Source organism: Salvelinus alpinus, chromosome 28, assembly GCF_045679555.1.
Source record: "Salvelinus alpinus chromosome 28, SLU_Salpinus.1, whole genome shotgun sequence".
Lineage (NCBI taxonomy): Eukaryota > Metazoa > Chordata > Actinopteri > Salmoniformes > Salmonidae > Salvelinus > Salvelinus alpinus.
In genome coordinates this window covers 40573703-40598540 of record NC_092113.1, presented here as the reverse complement: position 1 = coordinate 40598540, position 24838 = coordinate 40573703, and the positions used below count along the sequence as shown (strand labels likewise).

The following is a 24838-nucleotide window of genomic DNA, read 5'->3' as shown; positions in this document are numbered from 1 at the left end:
TCTTTTGGTAAAATTAACTCATTATTTTGTTTTGTTGAATATATGTAACAAAAATCCAAACTCTTTCACCATTATTTACTCTAATTGTGGCATGATTCCACTATTTTTTTTGATCAGTTTACATGTTTCATTGGGGGCTATTTATTTTGAAGGCGAACCTCCGATTCCACTATAGTTGCTCACGGTAATGTAGTTCCCAAAACACTGGTATAATTCCCTACGTAATTACGTAAATGCAACGCCAGGCGGATATGTCTTGCTAGTTTTTACCGAAAACAATAAATCTTTTAAAACTTTTTTTTTTTTTTTAATTTAAACAACAAATCTTTCGATATGATTCCCTGATAGCTTGACGTGATTATATATCGATGACAAATAATACTGTATCTACATATTGAATAATTAATGTTTATAACTTTTAACTTTTTTAACTCGCGTTCTTTAAAACAATGTTTTGTAGTTAAAGAATATGCATAGTTACGACATGGAGTAGATTTCTCGGCTTAATATTTGTATATGTTTGATTTACGTTATGAAATGTGAAAGGATTGGCCAGGACTGACCTGAAGTTAACCAGCTAAACTAACCAGTCATGATCAAACAGTGTCAGTGACTTGAAGGAATTTAGCTAGATGCCTGGTAGCAGCGAGTAGGTCTGTTGTAGCCAGCTGTACTACAGGCTAACACACCGAAATCCTTCAGATAGTATTGCGGTAATTTGACTAGTTAGCCAACTATAGTGGTCTCAAGTTCAAGGTCTCCACTCCACTTTTGGGTGCAGTTTGAGTAGACCGTTTCCCCCCCGAAAACCGCATCAAGCTCAACGTCAGCAGAATCATCTCTCGACTTGCGGTCAAATGAAATGGTGACAAAGATGCTGCATATTCTACTTGTCCTTACAACGCTAGGTCAGTGATCATTCGATATGTTTTCTTTTCTGTGTGGTGTAATTTGTTAATTTTAGAATGAGCTAGTTTAAGTATTTCAATATGCTTGTGTGATGAGTTAAGTATCAGAGACAACTTTGAGTACTGATACTGTAGCAGCTAACATCGATATGACTGCTTTGCTGAAGTATTTTCAAGATTTGGAGATCAAATTTACGCTTTTCCTCAGTCTTTCTCTTGCTGTTCCCATACAGGCTGTGCTCTTGTTGTACAGGCTGTGCTCTTGTTGTACAGACTGTGCTCTTGTTGTACAGGCTGTGCTCTTGTTACTTGGGATGGGGTAGGTGCAGACGGGGAGTCACTCAGAATAGTACCAGCTGCAGATGGCTTTTCGTTCATCCGTCTAGTCCATGGGGACAGTGACTGTGCGGGGCGCGTGGAGCTGCTACAGGGGAATCAGTGGGGGACAGTGTGTGACGAAGGCTGGGACCTGAAAGATGCTGACGTGTTGTGCAAGGAGCTGGGCTGTGGGCTGGCCGATAAAGCCATCCGTAGAGCTGCGTTTGGAAGGGGCACCGGAGAGATCTGGCTCAGTCACGTCCAGTGTTCGGGCCACGAGGCGAGCCTGACGCGATGTCCCAGGGTTCTCCACAGTCCCAGGGCCGTCAACGGGAACCCCATCTGCACCCATGATAATGACGCTGGGGTGAAATGTTCAGGTGAGACTGAGTCCCAGGAGGATAGCCTGGTACAGATCAGTTGAAATTGTTTAAACAGATCTGGGGCCCCCATGCTAAAATAGTGGGGGTTTTGTTATGGGACAGAAAACAGTTCCACGTTGGAATGTAATTAAGTAATACATCTTAACAATAGTAACGTTTTAAGAATTGATCATATGCTGTGAGGTGTTTGTACAGTGGTTCCTCAATTAAAAGTTGCATCATATGTGTTAGTGCTTGCCGTTAATGCTCGTACAAACCACCAGAGGGCGTCTTTGAGCACTTCTACTCCATTTATTCGTAAGGGCTTTTGAAGCTGAGCAGAGATCACCATGCCATGCAATTGTGAGTAGAGGTCGACCGATTAATCGGAATGGCCGATTAATTAGGGCCGATTTCAAGTTTTCATAACAATCGGTAATTGTCATTTTTGAACATCGATCATGGCCGATTACATTGCACTCCACGAGGAGACTGCGTGGCAGGCTGACTACCTGTTATGCGAGTGCAGCAAGGAGCCAAGGTAAGGTGCTAGCTAGCATTAAACGTATCTTATAAAAAACAATCAATCTTAACATAATCACTAGTTAACTACACAAGGTTGATGATATTACTAGTTTATCTAGCTTGTCCTGCGTTGCATATAATCGATGCGGTGCCTGTTAATTTATCATTGAATCATAGCCTACTTCGCCAAACGGGGGATGATTTAACAAAAGCGCATTTGCGAAAAAATCACAATCGTTGCACGAATGTACCTAACCATAAACATACATGCCTTTCTTAAAATCAATACACAGAAGTATATTTTTTTAAACCTGCATATTTAGTTAAAAGAAACCCAGGTTAGCAGGCAATATTAAACTAGGGAAATTGTGTCACTTCTCTTGCGTTCATTGCACGCAGAGTCAGGGTATATGCAACAGTTTGGGCCGCCTGGCTCGTTGCGAACTAATTTTCCAGAATTTTACGTAATTATGACATAACATTGAAGGTTGTGCAATGTAACAGGAATATTTAGACTTAGGGATGCCACCCGTTAGATAAAATACGGAACGGTTCCGTATTTCACTGAAAGAATAAACGTTTTGTTTTCGAAATGATAGTTTCCTGATTTGACCATATTAATGACCTAAGGCTCGTATATCTGTGTGTTATTATGTTATAATTAAGTCTATGATTTGATATTTGATAGAGCAGTCTGACTGAGCGATGGTAGGCAGCACTTTCGTGTTTTTGCCAGCAGCTCTTCGCTGTGCTTCAAGCATTGAGCTGTTTATGACTTCAAGCCTATCAACTCCTGAGATTAGGCTGGTGTAACCGATGTGAAATGGCTAGCTAGTTAGCGGGGTGTGCGCTGATAGCGTTTCAATCGGTGACATCACTCACTCTGAGACTTGGAGTAGTTGTTCCCCTTGCTCTGCATGGGTAACGATGCTTCGAGGGTGGCTGTTGTCGATGTGTTCCTGGTTCGAGCCCAGGTAGGGGCGAGGAGAGGGACGGAAGCTATACTGCTACACTGGCAATACTAAAGTGCCTATAAGAACATCCAATAGTCAAAGGTATATGAAATACAAATCGTATAGAGAGAAATAGTCTTATAGTTCCTATAATAACAACTACAACCTAAAACTTCTTACCTGGGAATATTGAAGACTCATGTTAAAAGGAACCACCAGCTTTCATATGTTCTGAGCAAAGAACTTAAACGTTAGATTTTTTACATGGCACATATTGCACTTTTACTTTCTTCTCCAACACTTTGTTTTTGCATTATTTAAACCAAGTTGAACTATTTAAACCAAGTTGAACATGTTTCATTATTTATTTGAGGCTAAATTGATTTTATTGATGTATTATATTAAGTTAAAATAAGTGTTCATTCAGTATTGTTGTAATTGTCATTATTGCAAATAAATAAATACATGTTAAAAAAATCGGCCGATTTAATCGGTATCGGCGTTGCCTGGCCCTCCAATAATCGGTATCGGCGTTGAAAAATCATAATCGACCTCTAATTGTGAGTACACTTCATGATTAAAATTGAATTATATATTTCATTTTTGGTCAATGGGAAGCGAAATTGAAGAAGATCAAGCAAGCCGAGTCCCAACATGGGCAGAATATTGTATGAAATATTTGGATGGTTAAAGGCCGACATTTGGTCGTTTCAATTAAATCTGGTTATTTCAATTCAAATGTGACTTGTTCCATTCTACATTCTCTTGTTGATATTTTATTTATTTTAGTGGTAGCCCGTTCTCCGTTTCACAGCGCTGTATGGGTGTGGCTGACAGCAGTTAGAAACTTCAGCACCACGTAACAAGAAGATGCCCCATCCCTCTAACTAATTGGGCTACTTTTGCAAAATTTGTTGATGTCTGACAGAGGGAAATGCTGTAAATCAAGATGCTACATGATGCTTCTTTCTATCGTTGTCATCTGTTCGGTAACATAACATAATCATTTATTCATTCATCAGCAGGATAAACCCATTCCTGGCGCAAATTGTGGGATTTTCACACCTATCCCTTTGTAAATGAATGGAGGTGTGAATGTTTCTGTCTGAGAGTCTCTCTCCTCTCGCACTTATAGTCCTGCATCGGAACAAAAAGAATCAGCTGGCGGTTAGTTGAGAGAAGTTGAGTAATGGCGCAATTACACTTCACGTGGACTGACGATTTTCAAAAAATAGGATACAGCCCACTACATAAACAAAGAGTGGATGCTCGTGGAGAGGTTGCTATCCACCATGGAGTGGGACAGTTCCCAGCGCAAAACTGTAGATAACATAAGGCCAGCTATTGTGAAAGAATACTTGTCGGCTCTTGTTGAATTCCTCTCGCTTCAAAGAGACCAGACGTCTCTTTTTTTATTTATTTCTCTGCACCCCTCACTCTATTCAAGACCACATTGTCTACCTCCATATGAGGCTTTCATTTAGGAAGGTCATAAAAAAACATGATACTAAGACAATGTATTTCAAAAGAACAGAATAGCATGTTTTGAGATGTATTTATCTGTGCTTAGTAGCCGAGGATATATGGATGCTTCATCAACTCATTCATTTAGCAGAGACACCAATCGCGTATATTCAGTCAACACACATATTTTACAGTAAGAATATAATGAAATATAATGGAACAATTTAGTTTCTCTTTTAAAAAAACGTTACAGTGTAACAACAGTTATAGTAAGTCATATTCTATAGTCCAGTTACAGCTTCTTCTGACAAAGTAAAAACAAATAAAAGGTGTATTTTTCCAGTAGTGAGCCTTTGTGCGCTCGGGACAGAGGAAGAGCAATTCTTACACTGTTGTTCTAAACTCAATCATCCTCATTATTCAGGTCATTCAAATTTATTCATGAAGTCATGTGCACAATTATCAGATTCTATCTGGTTTTCACCCATTCATCAATTGACCTCATTCATTCAGTGAAACACAGATTCAACCACAAAGACCATTTTTTCCCCCTCCAAAACCTCGCAAAGAAGGTCACCTATTGGTAGATGGGTAAAAAAAAAAATCTCTTAGAGCATGGTGAAGTTACTTAATTACACTTTGGATGGTGTATTAACATACCCAGTCACTACAAAGATACAGGCGTAACTCAGATGCCTGAGAGGAAGGAAACCGCACAGGGATTTCACCATGAGGCCAGTGGTGGATTTTAAAATAGTTACAGAGTTTAATGGCTTTGATAGGAGGAAACTGAGGATGGATCAATAACATTGTAGTTAGTCCATAATACTACCCAATTGACAGAATTAAAAAGGAATCCTGTGTATAGAATAAAAAACACAATCAAAAAAATATATCCCGTTTGCAACAAGGGACTGAAGTAATACTGCAAAAAATGTGGCAAAGCAATACATTTTTTGTCCTGAATACAAAATGTTACATTTGGGGCAAATCCAACACAACACATTACTGAGTACCACTCTCCATATTTTTAAGCATAGTGGTAGCTGCATCATGTTATGGGTATGCTTGTATTTGTTAAGTACTGGGGAGTTTCAAGATAAAAAAAGAAACAGAATGGAGCTAAGCACAAGCAAAATCCTAGAGGGAAACCTGGTTCTGTCTGCTTTCCACCAGACACCGGGAGGTGAATTCACCTTTCATCAGGACAATAACCTAAAACACAAGGCCAAATCTACACTGGAGTTGCTCACCAAGAAGACAGTGAATATTCCTGAGTGGCCGAGTTACAGTTTTGACTTAAATCTACCTCTTAAGGATCCGCCCCTTTTTAAAAAATATATCCTAAAATGACACGCAAATCTAACTGCCTGTAGCTTAGGACCTGAAGCAAGGATACGCATATTATTGATACCATTTGAAAGGAAACACTTTAAAGTTTGTGGAAATGTGAAATTAATGTAGGAGAATATTATAACACATTAGATCTGGTAAAAGATAATACAAAGAAAAAAACAACCATGTTTTGTATTTTTTTTGTACCATCTTTGAAATGCAAAATATGTGCACAGTTTTAGACTGATCCAATTAACCATTACATTTCTGTTCAAAATGTTGTATCAAGACTGCCCAAATGTGCCTAATTAGTTTATTAATAACTTTTCAAGTTCATAATTGTGCACTCTCTAAACAATAGCGTGGTATTCTTTCACTGTAATAGCTACTGTAAATTGGACAGTGCAGTTAGATTAACAAGAATTTAAGCTTTCTGCCAATATCAGATATGTCTATGTCCTGGGAAATGTTCTTGTTACAACCTCATTCTAATCGCATTAGCCTTCGTTAGATCAACCGTCAACCGGATGAGATAGCAAAAGCTCAGGTTGCCCAGCCCGGCGGAGATACAATCTTCGGCAAAATCATTCGCAAGGAGATTCCTGCAAAAATATTATTTGAAGATGGGACCCACCAATCCTGTAGAGGTTTTAAATCTATGGCAAGACATGAAAATGGTTGTCTAGCAATGATCAACAACCAATTTGACAGAGTTTGAATCATTTTGAAATGAACAATGGTCAAATGTTGCACAGTCCAGATGTGGAATGTTCTTCGAGTTACCCAGAAAGACCTCACAGCTGTAATCTCTGCCAAAGGTGATTCTAACATGTATACTAACATGTATACTTATGAAAATGAGATTTCAGTATTTCATTGTCAATAAATAGGCAACATTTTCTAAAAACATTTTTAATTATGGGGTATTGTGGGTAGATTGGTGAGGAGAAAAAAATAAATATTGAATCCATTTTGAATTCAGGCTGTAACGTAACAAAATGTGGAATAAGTCCATGGGTATGAATACTTTCTGAAGGCACTGTATCTATCTCCCTGACAGGTGCACTGTTGATGCCCACCCTGTCCCTGCTCTCCCCTCACGCCGTCTTATCTCCCGGGGAGGCGGTTCGCTTCAGCTGTACTGTGGTACCGGGCCACCACCTGAATTACTTCAACCTGTCTACGAGGGGCATAGACACCCCGTTGATGACTCGGTGGGTGACCTTTGCCCAGTCCAGGGTGGAGTTTACTCTGTCAATCCTGAAGACTACTCAACAGGGCAGCTATAGCTGTCTGTACGGGATCAAGGGTATCTCTCCCTCCTCCTCCACGCTCACCTCTCCACCCAGCAACTTTATCAACATCACTGTGGGTGAGTCATCTAGGGCCTGTTCAGTTAGAGGAAGATGGAAGGGATTTGCTCCAATGGAAGAGGAAAAGGGGATTTGCTACAGTATGCTTTAAAGTTCATTAGGGCACAACGTAGAGAAATGTTTTTGCAACATAAAAAGGGACAACTTGTTTTTTCTTATTGGACGAGTTCAGGACAGGTAGTACTGCCTCGTTTCACTCTGTTCTCCCTACTGAACTCATCTTTTATCATTTTGGTTTTGTCATGAGTTCCTGACATCTTTTCCAGTAAAAAAAAACAAAAAAACGTTTTGTCATTTTGATCTGTCCTGTATGACGGGTCAAATTGATCCACAACCCCCTGTCTCCCTCCCATCTCGTCAGTGGAGCTGCTCACCCCTCTGCACTGGTACAACACGTCCACCGAGGCTCCCACAGGCTCTGTCATCAAAGGCCACAGCTTCAACATCACCTGCTTCACCGAGAAGCAGTATCCTGGAGGTAGCTTAATTGGTTGATACATTAATTGATTTTGATTTATTTTACCATTTAAAAAAATATATATAATAATACTAATTGGTCTGGTTTCTTGGACATTAAGCCTAGGCCTGGACAAAATAGCTCTTTCAATGGAGATTCTCCAATAAGCAAGCTTTTCAGTCTAGTGCTAAGCTGTCTCCGGGAAACTGGCCCGTATAGGCAAGAACAAGCACTACATAGCTACATTTACTAAATCTATCCAGGATAACACAATATTAAAGATTGTTTTATTTCCTTATTGAGGTTCCTTCCAGCTGCGTCTGATCCGCTCCAACGACACGGTACACCAGTCGCTGCCCGCCCTCACTCCCGCTGTCACCTTCAGCTTCTCAAACGCACAGCTCTCCAACGAGGGCTACTATTACTGCCTCTATATGGTCCAGCTTGACGGGAGAACCTTCGTGTCCCGGGAGAGCCAACCGCTCCCTGTCTCCATCAGAGGTGAGGGCAGGCCAGTCAGCATCTACGGCAGGGATGGGCAACTGGCGGTTCCCCTTTTGAAGCCCTCGGATCAATTTCCCTCAAAATAGTAGAATAGAAAATATGCAATTTCAAAATGTTGGTGTGCATCAGCAGTTTGTTTGTTGTTATGTCACTGATAGTCAGTCAATTAGCCATGTCAGCAATATTTTTTTGGGGGGGGGATTGCTAAATTAGTTTAGCGGCCAGCTATCTAAACTTGTTATCATGGTTGAATTACTGGCCCGGGGGGCCCCCCATTGATTTTGTTAGTCAGTCTCATTCATATCATTAAAAAACTGCAAACATTTCTCCCCATGGCAAAATGTGTAGAATTGCAGCAAACTTTACTTTAAAACTGCAAACAATGTTTTGTAGTTAAAGAATATGCATAGTTACGACATGGAGTAGATTTCTCGGCTTAATATTTGTATATGTTTGATTTACGTTATGAAATGTGAAAGGATTGGCCAGGACTGACCTGAAGTTAACCAGCTAAACTAACCAGTCATGATCAAACAGTGTCAGTGACTTGAAGGAATTTAGCTAGATGCCTGGTAGCAGCGAGTAGGTCTGTTGTAGCCAGCTGTACTACAGGCTAACACACCGAAATCCTTCAGATAGTATTGCGGTAATTTGACTAGTTAGCCAACTATAGTGGTCTCAAGTTCAAGGTCTCCACTCCACTTTTGGGTGCAGTTTGAGTAGACCGTTTCCCCCCGAAAACCGCATCAAGCTCAACGTCAGCAGAATCATCTCTCGACTTGCGGTCAAATGAAATGGTGACAAAGATGCTGCATATTCTACTTGTCCTTACAACGCTAGGTCAGTGATCATTCGATATGTTTTCTTTTCTGTGTGGTGTAATTTGTTAATTTTAGAATGAGCTAGTTTAAGTATTTCAATATGCTTGTGTGATGAGTTAAGTATCAGAGACAACTTTGAGTACTGATACTGTAGCAGCTAACATCGATATGACTGCTTTGCTGAAGTATTTTCAAGATTTGGAGATCAAATTTACGCTTTTCCTCAGTCTTTCTCTTGCTGTTCCCATACAGGCTGTGCTCTTGTTGTACAGGCTGTGCTCTTGTTGTACAGGCTGTGCTCTTGTTGTACAGGCTGTGCTCTTGTTACTTGGGATGGGGTAGGTGCAGACGGGGAGTCACTCAGAATAGTACCAGCTGCAGATGGCTTTTCGTTCATCCGTCTAGTCCATGGGGACAGTGACTGTGCGGGGCGCGTGGAGCTGCTACAGGGGAATCAGTGGGGGACAGTGTGTGACGAAGGCTGGGACCTGAAAGATGCTGACGTGTTGTGCAAGGAGCTGGGCTGTGGGCTGGCCGATAAAGCCATCCGTAGAGCTGCGTTTGGAAGGGGCACCGGAGAGATCTGGCTCAGTCACGTCCAGTGTTCGGGCCACGAGGCGAGCCTGACGCGATGTCCCAGGGTTCTCCACAGTCCCAGGGCCGTCAACGGGAACCCCATCTGCACCCATGATAATGACGCTGGGGTGAAATGTTCAGGTGAGACTGAGTCCCAGGAGGATAGCCTGGTACAGATCAGTTGAAATTGTTTAAACAGATCTGGGGCCCCCATGCTAAAATAGTGGGGGTTTTGTTATGGGACAGAAAACAGTTCCACGTTGGAATGTAATTAAGTAATACATCTTAACAATAGTAACGTTTTAAGAATTGATCATATGCTGTGAGGTGTTTGTACAGTGGTTCCTCAATTAAAAGTTGCATCATATGTGTTAGTGCTTGCCGTTAATGCTCGTACAAACCACCAGAGGGCGTCTTTGAGCACTTCTACTCCATTTATTCGTAAGGGCTTTTGAAGCTGAGCAGAGATCACCATGCCATGCAATTGTGAGTAGAGGTCGACCGATTAATCGGAATGGCCGATTAATTAGGGCCGATTTCAAGTTTTCATAACAATCGGTAATTGTCATTTTTGAACATCGATCATGGCCGATTACATTGCACTCCACGAGGAGACTGCGTGGCAGGCTGACTACCTGTTATGCGAGTGCAGCAAGGAGCCAAGGTAAGGTGCTAGCTAGCATTAAACGTATCTTATAAAAAACAATCAATCTTAACATAATCACTAGTTAACTACACAAGGTTGATGATATTACTAGTTTATCTAGCTTGTCCTGCGTTGCATATAATCGATGCGGTGCCTGTTAATTTATCATTGAATCATAGCCTACTTCGCCAAACGGGGGATGATTTAACAAAAGCGCATTTGCGAAAAAATCACAATCGTTGCACGAATGTACCTAACCATAAACATACATGCCTTTCTTAAAATCAATACACAGAAGTATATTTTTTTAAACCTGCATATTTAGTTAAAAGAAACCCAGGTTAGCAGGCAATATTAAACTAGGGAAATTGTGTCACTTCTCTTGCGTTCATTGCACGCAGAGTCAGGGTATATGCAACAGTTTGGGCCGCCTGGCTCGTTGCGAACTAATTTTCCAGAATTTTACGTAATTATGACATAACATTGAAGGTTGTGCAATGTAACAGGAATATTTAGACTTAGGGATGCCACCCGTTAGATAAAATACGGAACGGTTCCGTATTTCACTGAAAGAATAAACGTTTTGTTTTCGAAATGATAGTTTCCTGATTTGACCATATTAATGACCTAAGGCTCGTATATCTGTGTGTTATTATGTTATAATTAAGTCTATGATTTGATATTTGATAGAGCAGTCTGACTGAGCGATGGTAGGCAGCACTTTCGTGTGTTTGCCAGCAGCTCTTCGCTGTGCTTCAAGCATTGAGCTGTTTATGACTTCAAGCCTATCAACTCCTGAGATTAGGCTGGTGTAACCGATGTGAAATGGCTAGCTAGTTAGCGGGGTGTGCGCTGATAGCGTTTCAATCGGTGACGTCACTCACTCTGAGACTTGGAGTAGTTGTTCCCCTTGCTCTGCATGGGTAACGATGCTTCGAGGGTGGCTGTTGTCGATGTGTTCCTGGTTCGAGCCCAGGTAGGGGCGAGGAGAGGGACGGAAGCTATACTGCTACACTGGCAATACTAAAGTGCCTATAAGAACATCCAATAGTCAAAGGTATATGAAATACAAATCGTATAGAGAGAAATAGTCTTATAGTTCCTATAATAACAACTACAACCTAAAACTTCTTACCTGGGAATATTGAAGACTCATGTTAAAAGGAACCACCAGCTTTCATATGTTCTGAGCAAAGAACTTAAACGTTAGATTTTTTACATGGCACATATTGCACTTTTACTTTCTTCTCCAACACTTTGTTTTTGCATTATTTAAACCAAGTTGAACTATTTAAACCAAGTTGAACATGTTTCATTATTTATTTGAGGCTAAATTGATTTTATTGATGTATTATATTAAGTTAAAATAAGTGTTCATTCAGTATTGTTGTAATTGTCATTATTGCAAATAAATAAATACATGTTAAAAAAATCGGCCGATTTAATCGGTATCGGCGTTGCCTGGCCCTCCAATAATCGGTATCGGCGTTGAAAAATCATAATCGACCTCTAATTGTGAGTACACTTCATGATTAAAATTGAATTATATATTTCATTTTTGGTCAATGGGAAGCGAAATTGAAGAAGATCAAGCAAGCCGAGTCCCAACATGGGCAGAATATTGTATGAAATATTTGGATGGTTAAAGGCCGACATTTGGTCGTTTCAATTAAATCTGGTTATTTCAATTCAAATGTGACTTGTTCCATTCTACATTCTCTTGTTGATATTTTATTTATTTTAGTGGTAGCCCGTTCTCCGTTTCACAGCGCTGTATGGGTGTGGCTGACAGCAGTTAGAAACTTCAGCACCACGTAACAAGAAGATGCCCCATCCCTCTAACTAATTGGGCTACTTTTGCAAAATTTGTTGATGTCTGACAGAGGGAAATGCTGTAAATCAAGATGCTACATGATGCTTCTTTCTATCGTTGTCATCTGTTCGGTAACATAACATAATCATTTATTCATTCATCAGCAGGATAAACCCATTCCTGGCGCAAATTGTGGGATTTTCACACCTATCCCTTTGTAAATGAATGGAGGTGTGAATGTTTCTGTCTGAGAGTCTCTCTCCTCTCGCACTTATAGTCCTGCATCGGAACAAAAAGAATCAGCTGGCGGGTAGTTGAGAGAAGTTGAGTAATGGCGCAATTACACTTCACGTGGACTGACGATTTTCAAAAAATAGGATACAGCCCACTACATAAACAAAGAGTGGATGCTCGTGGAGAGGTTGCTATCCACCATGGAGTGGGACAGTTCCCAGCGCAAAACTGTAGATAACATAAGGCCAGCTATTGTGAAAGAATACTTGTCGGCTCTTGTTGAATTCCTCTCGCTTCAAAGAGACCAGACGTCTCTTTTTTTATTTATTTCTCTGCACCCCTCACTCTATTCAAGACCACATTGTCTACCTCCATATGAGGCTTTCATTTAGGAAGGTCATAAAAAAACATGATACTAAGACAATGTATTTCAAAAGAACAGAATAGCATGTTTTGAGATGTATTTATCTGTGCTTAGTAGCCGAGGATATATGGATGCTTCATCAACTCATTCATTTAGCAGAGACACCAATCGCGTATATTCAGTCAACACACATATTTTACAGTAAGAATATAATGAAATATAATGGAACAATTTAGTTTCTCTTTTAAAAAAACGTTACAGTGTAACAACAGTTATAGTAAGTCATATTCTATAGTCCAGTTACAGCTTCTTCTGACAAAGTAAAAACAAATAAAAGGTGTATTTTTCCAGTAGTGAGCCTTTGTGCGCTCGGGACAGAGGAAGAGCAATTCTTACACTGTTGTTCTAAACTCAATCATCCTCATTATTCAGGTCATTCAAATTTATTCATGAAGTCATGTGCACAATTATCAGATTCTATCTGGTTTTCACCCATTCATCAATTGACCTCATTCATTCAGTGAAACACAGATTCAACCACAAAGACCATTTTTTCCCCCTCCAAAACCTCGCAAAGAAGGTCACCTATTGGTAGATGGGTAAAAAAAAAAATCTCTTAGAGCATGGTGAAGTTACTTAATTACACTTTGGATGGTGTATTAACATACCCAGTCACTACAAAGATACAGGCGTAACTCAGATGCCTGAGAGGAAGGAAACCGCACAGGGATTTCACCATGAGGCCAGTGGTGGATTTTAAAATAGTTACAGAGTTTAATGGCTTTGATAGGAGGAAACTGAGGATGGATCAATAACATTGTAGTTAGTCCATAATACTACCCAATTGACAGAATTAAAAAGGAATCCTGTGTATAGAATAAAAAACACAATCAAAAAAATATATCCCGTTTGCAACAAGGGACTGAAGTAATACTGCAAAAAATGTGGCAAAGCAATACATTTTTTGTCCTGAATACAAAATGTTACATTTGGGGCAAATCCAACACAACACATTACTGAGTACCACTCTCCATATTTTTAAGCATAGTGGTAGCTGCATCATGTTATGGGTATGCTTGTATTTGTTAAGTACTGGGGAGTTTCAAGATAAAAAAAGAAACAGAATGGAGCTAAGCACAAGCAAAATCCTAGAGGGAAACCTGGTTCTGTCTGCTTTCCACCAGACACCGGGAGGTGAATTCACCTTTCATCAGGACAATAACCTAAAACACAAGGCCAAATCTACACTGGAGTTGCTCACCAAGAAGACAGTGAATATTCCTGAGTGGCCGAGTTACAGTTTTGACTTAAATCTACCTCTTAAGGATCCGCCCCTTTTTAAAAAATATATCCTAAAATGACACGCAAATCTAACTGCCTGTAGCTTAGGACCTGAAGCAAGGATACGCATATTATTGATACCATTTGAAAGGAAACACTTTAAAGTTTGTGGAAATGTGAAATTAATGTAGGAGAATATTATAACACATTAGATCTGGTAAAAGATAATACAAAGAAAAAAACAACCATGTTTTGTATTTTTTTTGTACCATCTTTGAAATGCAAAATATGTGCACAGTTTTAGACTGATCCAATTAACCATTACATTTCTGTTCAAAATGTTGTATCAAGACTGCCCAAATGTGCCTAATTAGTTTATTAATAACTTTTCAAGTTCATAATTGTGCACTCTCTAAACAATAGCGTGGTATTCTTTCACTGTAATAGCTACTGTAAATTGGACAGTGCAGTTAGATTAACAAGAATTTAAGCTTTCTGCCAATATCAGATATGTCTATGTCCTGGGAAATGTTCTTGTTACAACCTCATTCTAATCGCATTAGCCTTCGTTAGATCAACCGTCAACCGGATGAGATAGCAAAAGCTCAGGTTGCCCAGCCCGGCGGAGATACAATCTTCGGCAAAATCATTCGCAAGGAGATTCCTGCAAAAATATTATTTGAAGATGGGACCCACCAATCCTGTAGAGGTTTTAAATCTATGGCAAGACATGAAAATGGTTGTCTAGCAATGATCAACAACCAATTTGACAGAGTTTGAATCATTTTGAAATGAACAATGGTCAAATGTTGCACAGTCCAGATGTGGAATGTTCTTCGAGTTACCCAGAAAGACCTCACAGCTGTAATCTCTGCCAAAGGTGATTCTAACATGTATACTAACATGTATACTTATGAAAATGAGATTTCAGTATTTCATTGTCAATAAATAGGCAACATTTTCTAAAAACATTTTTAATTATGGGGTATTGTGGGTAGATTGGTGAGGAGAAAAAAATAAATATTGAATCCATTTTGAATTCAGGCTGTAACGTAACAAAATGTGGAATAAGTCCATGGGTATGAATACTTTCTGAAGGCACTGTATCTATCTCCCTGACAGGTGCACTGTTGATGCCCACCCTGTCCCTGCTCTCCCCTCACGCCGTCTTATCTCCCGGGGAGGCGGTTCGCTTCAGCTGTACTGTGGTACCGGGCCACCACCTGAATTACTTCAACCTGTCTACGAGGGGCATAGACACCCCGTTGATGACTCGGTGGGTGACCTTTGCCCAGTCCAGGGTGGAGTTTACTCTGTCAATCCTGAAGACTACTCAACAGGGCAGCTATAGCTGTCTGTACGGGATCAAGGGTATCTCTCCCTCCTCCTCCACGCTCACCTCTCCACCCAGCAACTTTATCAACATCACTGTGGGTGAGTCATCTAGGGCCTGTTCAGTTAGAGGAAGATGGAAGGGATTTGCTCCAATGGAAGAGGAAAAGGGGATTTGCTACAGTATGCTTTAAAGTTCATTAGGGCACAACGTAGAGAAATGTTTTTGCAACATAAAAAGGGACAACTTGTTTTTTCTTATTGGACGAGTTCAGGACAGGTAGTACTGCCTCGTTTCACTCTGTTCTCCCTACTGAACTCATCTTTTATCATTTTGGTTTTGTCATGAGTTCCTGACATCTTTTCCAGTAAAAAAAAACAAAAAAACGTTTTGTCATTTTGATCTGTCCTGTATGACGGGTCAAATTGATCCACAACCCCCTGTCTCCCTCCCATCTCGTCAGTGGAGCTGCTCACCCCTCTGCACTGGTACAACACGTCCACCGAGGCTCCCACAGGCTCTGTCATCAAAGGCCACAGCTTCAACATCACCTGCTTCACCGAGAAGCAGTATCCTGGAGGTAGCTTAATTGGTTGATACATTAATTGATTTTGATTTATTTTACCATTTAAAAAAAAATATATAATAATACTAATTGGTCTGGTTTCTTGGACATTAAGCCTAGGCCTGGACAAAATAGCTCTTTCAATGGAGATTCTCCAATAAGCAAGCTTTTCAGTCTAGTGCTAAGCTGTCTCCGGGAAACTGGCCCGTATAGGCAAGAACAAGCACTACATAGCTACATTTACTAAATCTATCCAGGATAACACAATATTAAAGATTGTTTTATTTCCTTATTGAGGTTCCTTCCAGCTGCGTCTGATCCGCTCCAACGACACGGTACACCAGTCGCTGCCCGCCCTCACTCCCGCTGTCACCTTCAGCTTCTCAAACGCACAGCTCTCCAACGAGGGCTACTATTACTGCCTCTATATGGTCCAGCTTGACGGGAGAACCTTCGTGTCCCGGGAGAGCCAACCGCTCCCTGTCTCCATCAGAGGTGAGGGCAGGCCAGTCAGCATCTACGGCAGGGATGGGCAACTGGCGGTTCCCCTTTTGAAGCCCTCGGATCAATTTCCCTCAAAATAGTAGAATAGAAAATATGCAATTTCAAAATGTTGGTGTGCATCAGCAGTTTGTTTGTTGTTATGTCACTGATAGTCAGTCAATTAGCCATGTCAGCAATATTTTTTTTGGGGGGGGATTGCTAAATTAGTTTAGCGGCCAGCTATCTAAACTTGTTATCATGGTTGAATTACTGGCCCGGGGGGCCCCCCATTGATTTTGTTAGTCAGTCTCATTCATATCATTAAAAAACTGCAAACATTTCTCCCCATGGCAAAATGTGTAGAATTGCAGCAAACTTTACTTTAAAACTGCAAACAATGTTTTGTAGTTAAAGAATATGCATAGTTACGACATGGAGTAGATTTCTCGGCTTAATATTTGTATATGTTTGATTTACGTTATGAAATGTGAAAGGATTGGCCAGGACTGACCTGAAGTTAACCAGCTAAACTAACCAGTCATGATCAAACAGTGTCAGTGACTTGAAGGAATTTAGCTAGATGCCTGGTAGCAGCGAGTAGGTCTGTTGTAGCCAGCTGTACTACAGGCTAACACACCGAAATCCTTCAGATAGTATTGCGGTAATTTGACTAGTTAGCCAACTATAGTGGTCTCAAGTTCAAGGTCTCCACTCCACTTTTGGGTGCAGTTTGAGTAGACCGTTTCCCCCCCGAAAACCGCATCAAGCTCAACGTCAGCAGAATCATCTCTCGACTTGCGGTCAAATGAAATGGTGACAAAGATGCTGCATATTCTACTTGTCCTTACAACGCTAGGTCAGTGATCATTCGATATGTTTTCTTTTCTGTGTGGTGTAATTTGTTAATTTTAGAATGAGCTAGTTTAAGTATTTCAATATGCTTGTGTGATGAGTTAAGTATCAGAGACAACTTTGAGTACTGATACTGTAGCAGCTAACATCGATATGACTGCTTTGCTGAAGTATTTTCAAGATTTGGAGATCAAATTTACGCTTTTCCTCAGTCTTTCTCTTGCTGTTCCCATACAGGCTGTGCTCTTGTTGTACAGGCTGTGCTCTTGTTGTACAGGCTGTGCTCTTGTTGTACAGGCTGTGCTCTTGTTACTTGGGATGGGGTAGGTGCAGACGGGGAGTCACTCAGAATAGTACCAGCTGCAGATGGCTTTTCGTTCATCCGTCTAGTCCATGGGGACAGTGACTGTGCGGGGCGCGTGGAGCTGCTACAGGGGAATCAGTGGGGGACAGTGTGTGACGAAGGCTGGGACCTGAAAGATGCTGACGTGTTGTGCAAGGAGCTGGGCTGTGGGCTGGCCGATAAAGCCATCCGTAGAGCTGCGTTTGGAAGGGGCACCGGAGAGATCTGGCTCAGTCACGTCCAGTGTTCGGGCCACGAGGCGAGCCTGACGCGATGTCCCAGGGTTCTCCACAGTCCCAGGGCCGTCAACGGGAACCCCATCTGCACCCATGATAATGACGCTGGGGTGAAATGTTCAGGTGAGACTGAGTCCCAGGAGGATAGCCTGGTACAGATCAGTTGAAATTGTTTAAACAGATCTGGGGCCCCCATGCTAAAATAGTGGGGGTTTTGTTATGGGACAGAAAACAGTTCCACGTTGGAATGTAATTAAGTAATACATCTTAACAATAGTAACGTTTTAAGAATTGATCATATGCTGTGAGGTGTTTGTACAGTGGTTCCTCAATTAAAAGTTGCATCATATGTGTTAGTGCTTGCCGTTAATGCTCGTACAAACCACCAGAGGGCGTCTTTGAGCACTTCTACTCCATTTATTCGTAAGGGCTTTTGAAGCTGAGCAGAGATCACCATGCCATGCAATTGTGAGTAGAGGTCGACCGATTAATCGGAATGGCCGATTAATTAGGGCCGATTTCAAGTTTTCATAACAATCGGTAATTGTCATTTTTGAACATCGATCATGGCCGATTACATTGCACTCCACGAGGAGACTGCGTGGCAGGCTGACTACCTGTTATGCGAGTGCAGCAAGGAGCCAAGGTAAGGTGCTAGCTAGCATTAAACGTATCTTATAAAAAACAATCAATCTTAACATAATCACTAGTTAACTACACAAGGTTGATGATATTACTAGTTTATCTAGCTTGTCCTGCGTTGCATATAATCGATGCGGTGCCTGTTAATTTATCATTGAATCATAGCCTACTTCGCCAAACGGGGGATGATTTAACAAAAGCGCATTTGCGAAAAAATCACAATCGTTGCACGAATGTACCTAACCATAAACATACATGCCTTTCTTAAAATCAATACACAGAAGTATATTTTTTTAAACCTGCATATTTAGTTAAAAGAAACCCAGGTTAGCAGGCAATATTAAACTAGGGAAATTGTGTCACTTCTCTTGCGTTCATTGCACGCAGAGTCAGGGTATATGCAACAGTTTGGGCCGCCTGGCTCGTTGCGAACTAATTTTCCAGAATTTTACGTAATTATGACATAACATTGAAGGTTGTGCAATGTAACAGGAATATTTAGACTTAGGGATGCCACCCGTTAGATAAAATACGGAACGGTTCCGTATTTCACTGAAAGAATAAACGTTTTGTTTTCGAAATGATAGTTTCCTGATTTGACCATATTAATGACCTAAGGCTCGTATATCTGTGTGTTATTATGTTATAATTAAGTCTATGATTTGATATTTGATAGAGCAGTCTGACTGAGCGATGGTAGGCAGCACTTTCGTGTGTTTGCCAGCAGCTCTTCGCTGTGCTTCAAGCATTGAGCTGTTTATGACTTCAAGCCTATCAACTCCTGAGATTAGGCTGGTGTAACCGATGTGAAATGGCTAGCTAGTTAGCGGGGTGTGCGCTGATAGCGTTTCAATCGGTGACGTCACTCACTCTGAGACTTGGAGTAGTTGTTCCCCTTGCTCTGCATGGGTAACGATGCTTCGAGGGTGGCTGTTGTCGATGTGTTCCTGGTTCGAGCCCAGGTAGGGGCGAGGAGAGGGACGGAAGCTATACTGCTACACTGGCAATACTAAAGTGCCTATAAGAACATCCAATAGTCAAAGGTATATGAAATACAAATCGTATAGAGAGAAATAGTCTTATAGTTCCTATAATAACAACTACAACCTAAAACTTCTTACCTGGGAATATTGAAGACTCATGTTAAAAGGAACCACCAGCTTTCATATGTTCTGAGCAAAGAACTTAAACGTTAGATTTTTTACATGGCACATATTGCACTTTTACTTTCTTCTCCAACACTTTGTTTTTGCATTATTTAAACCAAGTTGAACTATTTAAACCAAGTTGAACATGTTTCATTATTTATTTGAGGCTAAATTGATTTTATTGATGTATTATATTAAGTTAAAATAAGTGTTCATTCAGTATTGTTGTAATTGTCATTATTGCAAATAAATAAATACATGTTAAAAAAATCGGCCGATTTAATCGGTATCGGCGTTGCCTGGCCCTCCAATAATCGGTATCGGCGTTGAAAAATCATAATCGACCTCTAATTGTGAGTACACTTCATGATTAAAATTGAATTATATATTTCATTTTTGGTCAATGGGAAGCGAAATTGAAGAAGATCAAGCAAGCCGAGTCCCAACATGGGCAGAATATTGTATGAAATATTTGGATGGTTAAAGGCCGACATTTGGTCGTTTCAATTAAATCTGGTTATTTCAATTCAAATGTGACTTGTTCCATTCTACATTCTCTTGTTGATATTTTATTTATTTTAGTGGTAGCCCGTTCTCCGTTTCACAGCGCTGTATGGGTGTGGCTGACAGCAGTTAGAAACTTCAGCACCACGTAACAAGAAGATGCCCCATCCCTCTAACTAATTGGGCTACTTTTGCAAAATTTGTTGATGTCTGACAGAGGGAAATGCTGTAAATCAAGATGCTACATGATGCTTCTTTCTATCGTTGTCATCTGTTCGGTAACATAACATAATCATTTATTCATTCATCAGCAGGATAAACCCATTCCTGGCGCAAATTGTGGGATTTTCACACCTATCCCTTTGTAAATGAATGGAGGTGTGAATGTTTCTGTCTGAGAGTCTCTCTCCTCTCGCACTTATAGTCCTGCATCGGAACAAAAAGAATCAGCTGGCGGGTAGTTGAGAGAAGTTGAGTAATGGCGCAATTACACTTCACGTGGACTGACGATTTTCAAAAAATAGGATACAGCCCACTACATAAACAAAGAGTGGATGCTCGTGGAGAGGTTGCTATCCACCATGGAGTGGGACAGTTCCCAGCGCAAAACTGTAGATAACATAAGGCCAGCTATTGTGAAAGAATACTTGTCGGCTCTTGTTGAATTCCTCTCGCTTCAAAGAGACCAGACGTCTCTTTTTTTATTTATTTCTCTGCACCCCTCACTCTATTCAAGACCACATTGTCTACCTCCATATGAGGCTTTCATTTAGGAAGGTCATAAAAAAACATGATACTAAGACAATGTATTTCAAAAGAACAGAATAGCATGTTTTGAGATGTATTTATCTGTGCTTAGTAGCCGAGGATATATGGATGCTTCATCAACTCATTCATTTAGCAGAGACACCAATCGCGTATATTCAGTCAACACACATATTTTACAGTAAGAATATAATGAAATATAATGGAACAATTTAGTTTCTCTTTTAAAAAAACGTTACAGTGTAACAACAGTTATAGTAAGTCATATTCTATAGTCCAGTTACAGCTTCTTCTGACAAAGTAAAAACAAATAAAAGGTGTATTTTTCCAGTAGTGAGCCTTTGTGCGCTCGGGACAGAGGAAGAGCAATTCTTACACTGTTGTTCTAAACTCAATCATCCTCATTATTCAGGTCATTCAAATTTATTCATGAAGTCATGTGCACAATTATCAGATTCTATCTGGTTTTCACCCATTCATCAATTGACCTCATTCATTCAGTGAAACACAGATTCAACCACAAAGACCATTTTTTCCCCCTCCAAAACCTCGCAAAGAAGGTCACCTATTGGTAGATGGGTAAAAAAAAAAATCTCTTAGAGCATGGTGAAGTTACTTAATTACACTTTGGATGGTGTATTAACATACCCAGTCACTACAAAGATACAGGCGTAACTCAGATGCCTGAGAGGAAGGAAACCGCACAGGGATTTCACCATGAGGCCAGTGGTGGATTTTAAAATAGTTACAGAGTTTAATGGCTTTGATAGGAGGAAACTGAGGATGGATCAATAACATTGTAGTTAGTCCATAATACTACCCAATTGACAGAATTAAAAAGGAATCCTGTGTATAGAATAAAAAACATTCAAAAAAATATATCCCGTTTGCAACAAGGGACTGAAGTAATACTGCAAAAAATGTGGCAAAGCAATACATTTTTTGTCCTGAATACAAAATGTTACATTTGGGGCAAATCCAACACAACACATTACTGAGTACCACTCTCCATATTTTTAAGCATAGTGGTAGCTGCATCATGTTATGGGTATGCTTGTATTTGTTAAGTACTGGGGAGTTTCAAGATAAAAAAAGAAACAGAATGGAGCTAAGCACAAGCAAAATCCTAGAGGGAAACCTGGTTCTGTCTGCTTTCCACCAGACACCGGGAGGTGAATTCACCTTTCATCAGGACAATAACCTAAAACACAAGGCCAAATCTACACTGGAGTTGCTCACCAAGAAGACAGTGAATATTCCTGAGTGGCCGAGTTACAGTTTTGACTTAAATCTACCTCTTAAGGATCCGCCCCTTTTTAAAAAATATATCCTAAAATGACACGCAAATCTAACTGCCTGTAGCTTAGGACCTGAAGCAAGGATACGCATATTATTGATACCATTTGAAAGGAAACACTTTAAAGTTTGTGGAAATGTGAAATTAATGTAGGAGAATATTATAACACATTAGATCTGGTAAAAGATAATACAAAGAAAAAAACAACCATGTTTTGTATTTTTTTTGTACCATCTTTGAAATGCAAAATATGTGCACAGTTTTAGACTGATCCAATTAACCATTACATTTCTGTTCAAAATGTTGTATCAAGACTGCCCAAATGTGCCTAATTAGTTTATTAATAACTTTTCAAGTTCATAATTGTGCACTCTCTAAACAATAGCGTGGTATTCTTTCACTGTAATAGCTACTGTAAATTGGACAGTGCAGTTAGATTAACAAGAATTTAAGCTTTCTGCCAATATCAGATATGTCTATGTCCTGGGAAATGTTCTTGTTACAACCTCATTCTAATCGCATTAGCCTTCGTTAGATCAACCGTCAACCGGATGAGATAGCAAAAGCTCAGGTTGCCCAGCCCGGCGGAGATACAATCTTCGGCAAAATCATTCGCAAGGAGATTCCTGCAAAAATATTATTTGAAGATGGGACCCACCAATCCTGTAGAGGTTTTAAATCTATGGCAAGACATGAAAATGGTTGTCTAGCAATGATCAACAACCAATTTGACAGAGTTTGAATCATTTTGAAATGAACAATGGTCAAATGTTGCACAGTCCAGATGTGGAATGTTCTTCGAGTTACCCAGAAAGACCTCACAGCTGTAATCTCTGCCAAAGGTGATTCTAACATGTATACTAACATGTATACTTATGAAAATGAGATTTCAGTATTTCATTGTCAATAAATAGGCAACATTTTCTAAAAACATTTTTAATTATGGGGTATTGTGGGTAGATTGGTGAGGAGAAAAAAATAAATATTGAATCCATTTTGAATTCAGGCTGTAACGTAACAAAATGTGGAATAAGTCCATGGGTATGAATACTTTCTGAAGGCACTGTATCTATCTCCCTGACAGGTGCACTGTTGATGCCCACCCTGTCCCTGCTCTCCCCTCACGCCGTCTTATCTCCCGGGGAGGCGGTTCGCTTCAGCTGTACTGTGGTACCGGGCCACCACCTGAATTACTTCAACCTGTCTACGAGGGGCATAGACACCCCGTTGATGACTCGGTGGGTGACCTTTGCCCAGTCCAGGGTGGAGTTTACTCTGTCAATCCTGAAGACTACTCAACAGGGCAGCTATAGCTGTCTGTACGGGATCAAGGGTATCTCTCCCTCCTCCTCCACGCTCACCTCTCCACCCAGCAACTTTATCAACATCACTGTGGGTGAGTCATCTAGGGCCTGTTCAGTTAGAGGAAGATGGAAGGGATTTGCTCCAATGGAAGAGGAAAAGGGGATTTGCTACAGTATGCTTTAAAGTTCATTAGGGCACAACGTAGAGAAATGTTTTTGCAACATAAAAAGGGACAACTTGTTTTTTCTTATTGGACGAGTTCAGGACAGGTAGTACTGCCTCGTTTCACTCTGTTCTCCCTACTGAACTCATCTTTTATCATTTTGGTTTTGTCATGAGTTCCTGACATCTTTTCCAGTAAAAAAAAAAAAAAAAACGTTTTGTCATTTTGATCTGTCCTGTATGACGGGTCAAATTGATCCACAACCCCCTGTCTCCCTCCCATCTCGTCAGTGGAGCTGCTCACCCCTCTGCACTGGTACAACACGTCCACCGAGGCTCCCACAGGCTCTGTCATCAAAGGCCACAGCTTCAACATCACCTGCTTCACCGAGAAGCAGTATCCTGGAGGTAGCTTAATTGGTTGATACATTAATTGATTTTGATTTATTTTACCATTTAAAAAAAAAAATATAATAATACTAATTGGTCTGGTTTCTTGGACATTAAGCCTAGGCCTGGACAAAATAGCTCTTTCAATGGAGATTCTCCAATAAGCAAGCTTTTCAGTCTAGTGCTAAGCTGTCTCCGGGAAACTGGCCCGTATAGGCAAGAACAAGCACTACATAGCTACATTTACTAAATCTATCCAGGATAACACAATATTAAAGATTGTTTTATTTCCTTATTGAGGTTCCTTCCAGCTGCGTCTGATCCGCTCCAACGACACGGTACACCAGTCGCTGCCCGCCCTCACTCCCGCTGTCACCTTCAGCTTCTCAAACGCACAGCTCTCCAACGAGGGCTACTATTACTGCCTCTATATGGTCCAGCTTGACGGGAGAACCTTCGTGTCCCGGGAGAGCCAACCGCTCCCTGTCTCCATCAGAGGTGAGGGCAGGCCAGTCAGCATCTACGGCAGGGATGGGCAACTGGCGGTTCCCCTTTTGAAGCCCTCGGATCAATTTCCCTCAAAATAGTAGAATAGAAAATATGCAATTTCAAAATGTTGGTGTGCATCAGCAGTTTGTTTGTTGTTATGTCACTGATAGTCAGTCAATTAGCCATGTCAGCAATATTTTTTTTGGGGGGGGATTGCTAAATTAGTTTAGCGGCCAGCTATCTAAACTTGTTATCATGGTTGAATTACTGGCCCGGGGGGCCCCCCATTGATTTTGTTAGTCAGTCTCATTCATATCATTAAAAAACTGCAAACATTTCTCCCCATGGCAAAATGTGTAGAATTGCAGCAAACTTTACTTTAAAACTGCA

General features: G+C 40.6%; 1 protein-coding gene across 4 annotated transcripts in view; it reads left to right on the top strand.

The window, feature by feature from the left end:
- Nucleotides 1-250: 250 nt before the first annotated feature.
- The window catches only part of LOC139557877 (scavenger receptor cysteine-rich domain-containing group B protein-like), a 29395-nt gene continuing 4807 nt past the window's right edge, over nt 251-24838 (top strand). The window contains exons 1-13 of one of the 4 annotated variants that reach the window (XM_071373161.1): nt 251-908; nt 1142-1606; nt 6926-7237; nt 7600-7716; nt 7999-8196; nt 9363-9737; nt 15057-15368; nt 15731-15847; nt 16130-16327; nt 17495-17869; nt 23187-23498; nt 23861-23977; nt 24260-24457. In XM_071373161.1, coding sequence (XP_071229262.1) covers nt 863-908; nt 1142-1606; nt 6926-7237; nt 7600-7716; nt 7999-8196; nt 9363-9737; nt 15057-15368; nt 15731-15847; nt 16130-16327; nt 17495-17869; nt 23187-23498; nt 23861-23977; nt 24260-24457 — 3142 coding nt within the window. In that variant the 5' untranslated portion in view covers nt 251-862. Of the gene's footprint in view, nt 909-1141; nt 1607-6925; nt 7238-7599; nt 7717-7998; nt 8197-9362; nt 9738-15056; nt 15369-15730; nt 15848-16129; nt 16328-17494; nt 17870-23186; nt 23499-23860; nt 23978-24259; nt 24458-24838 lie in introns of those variants that run through there. The other 3 variants (XM_071373163.1, XM_071373162.1, XM_071373164.1) reach the window with 3 other exon arrangements.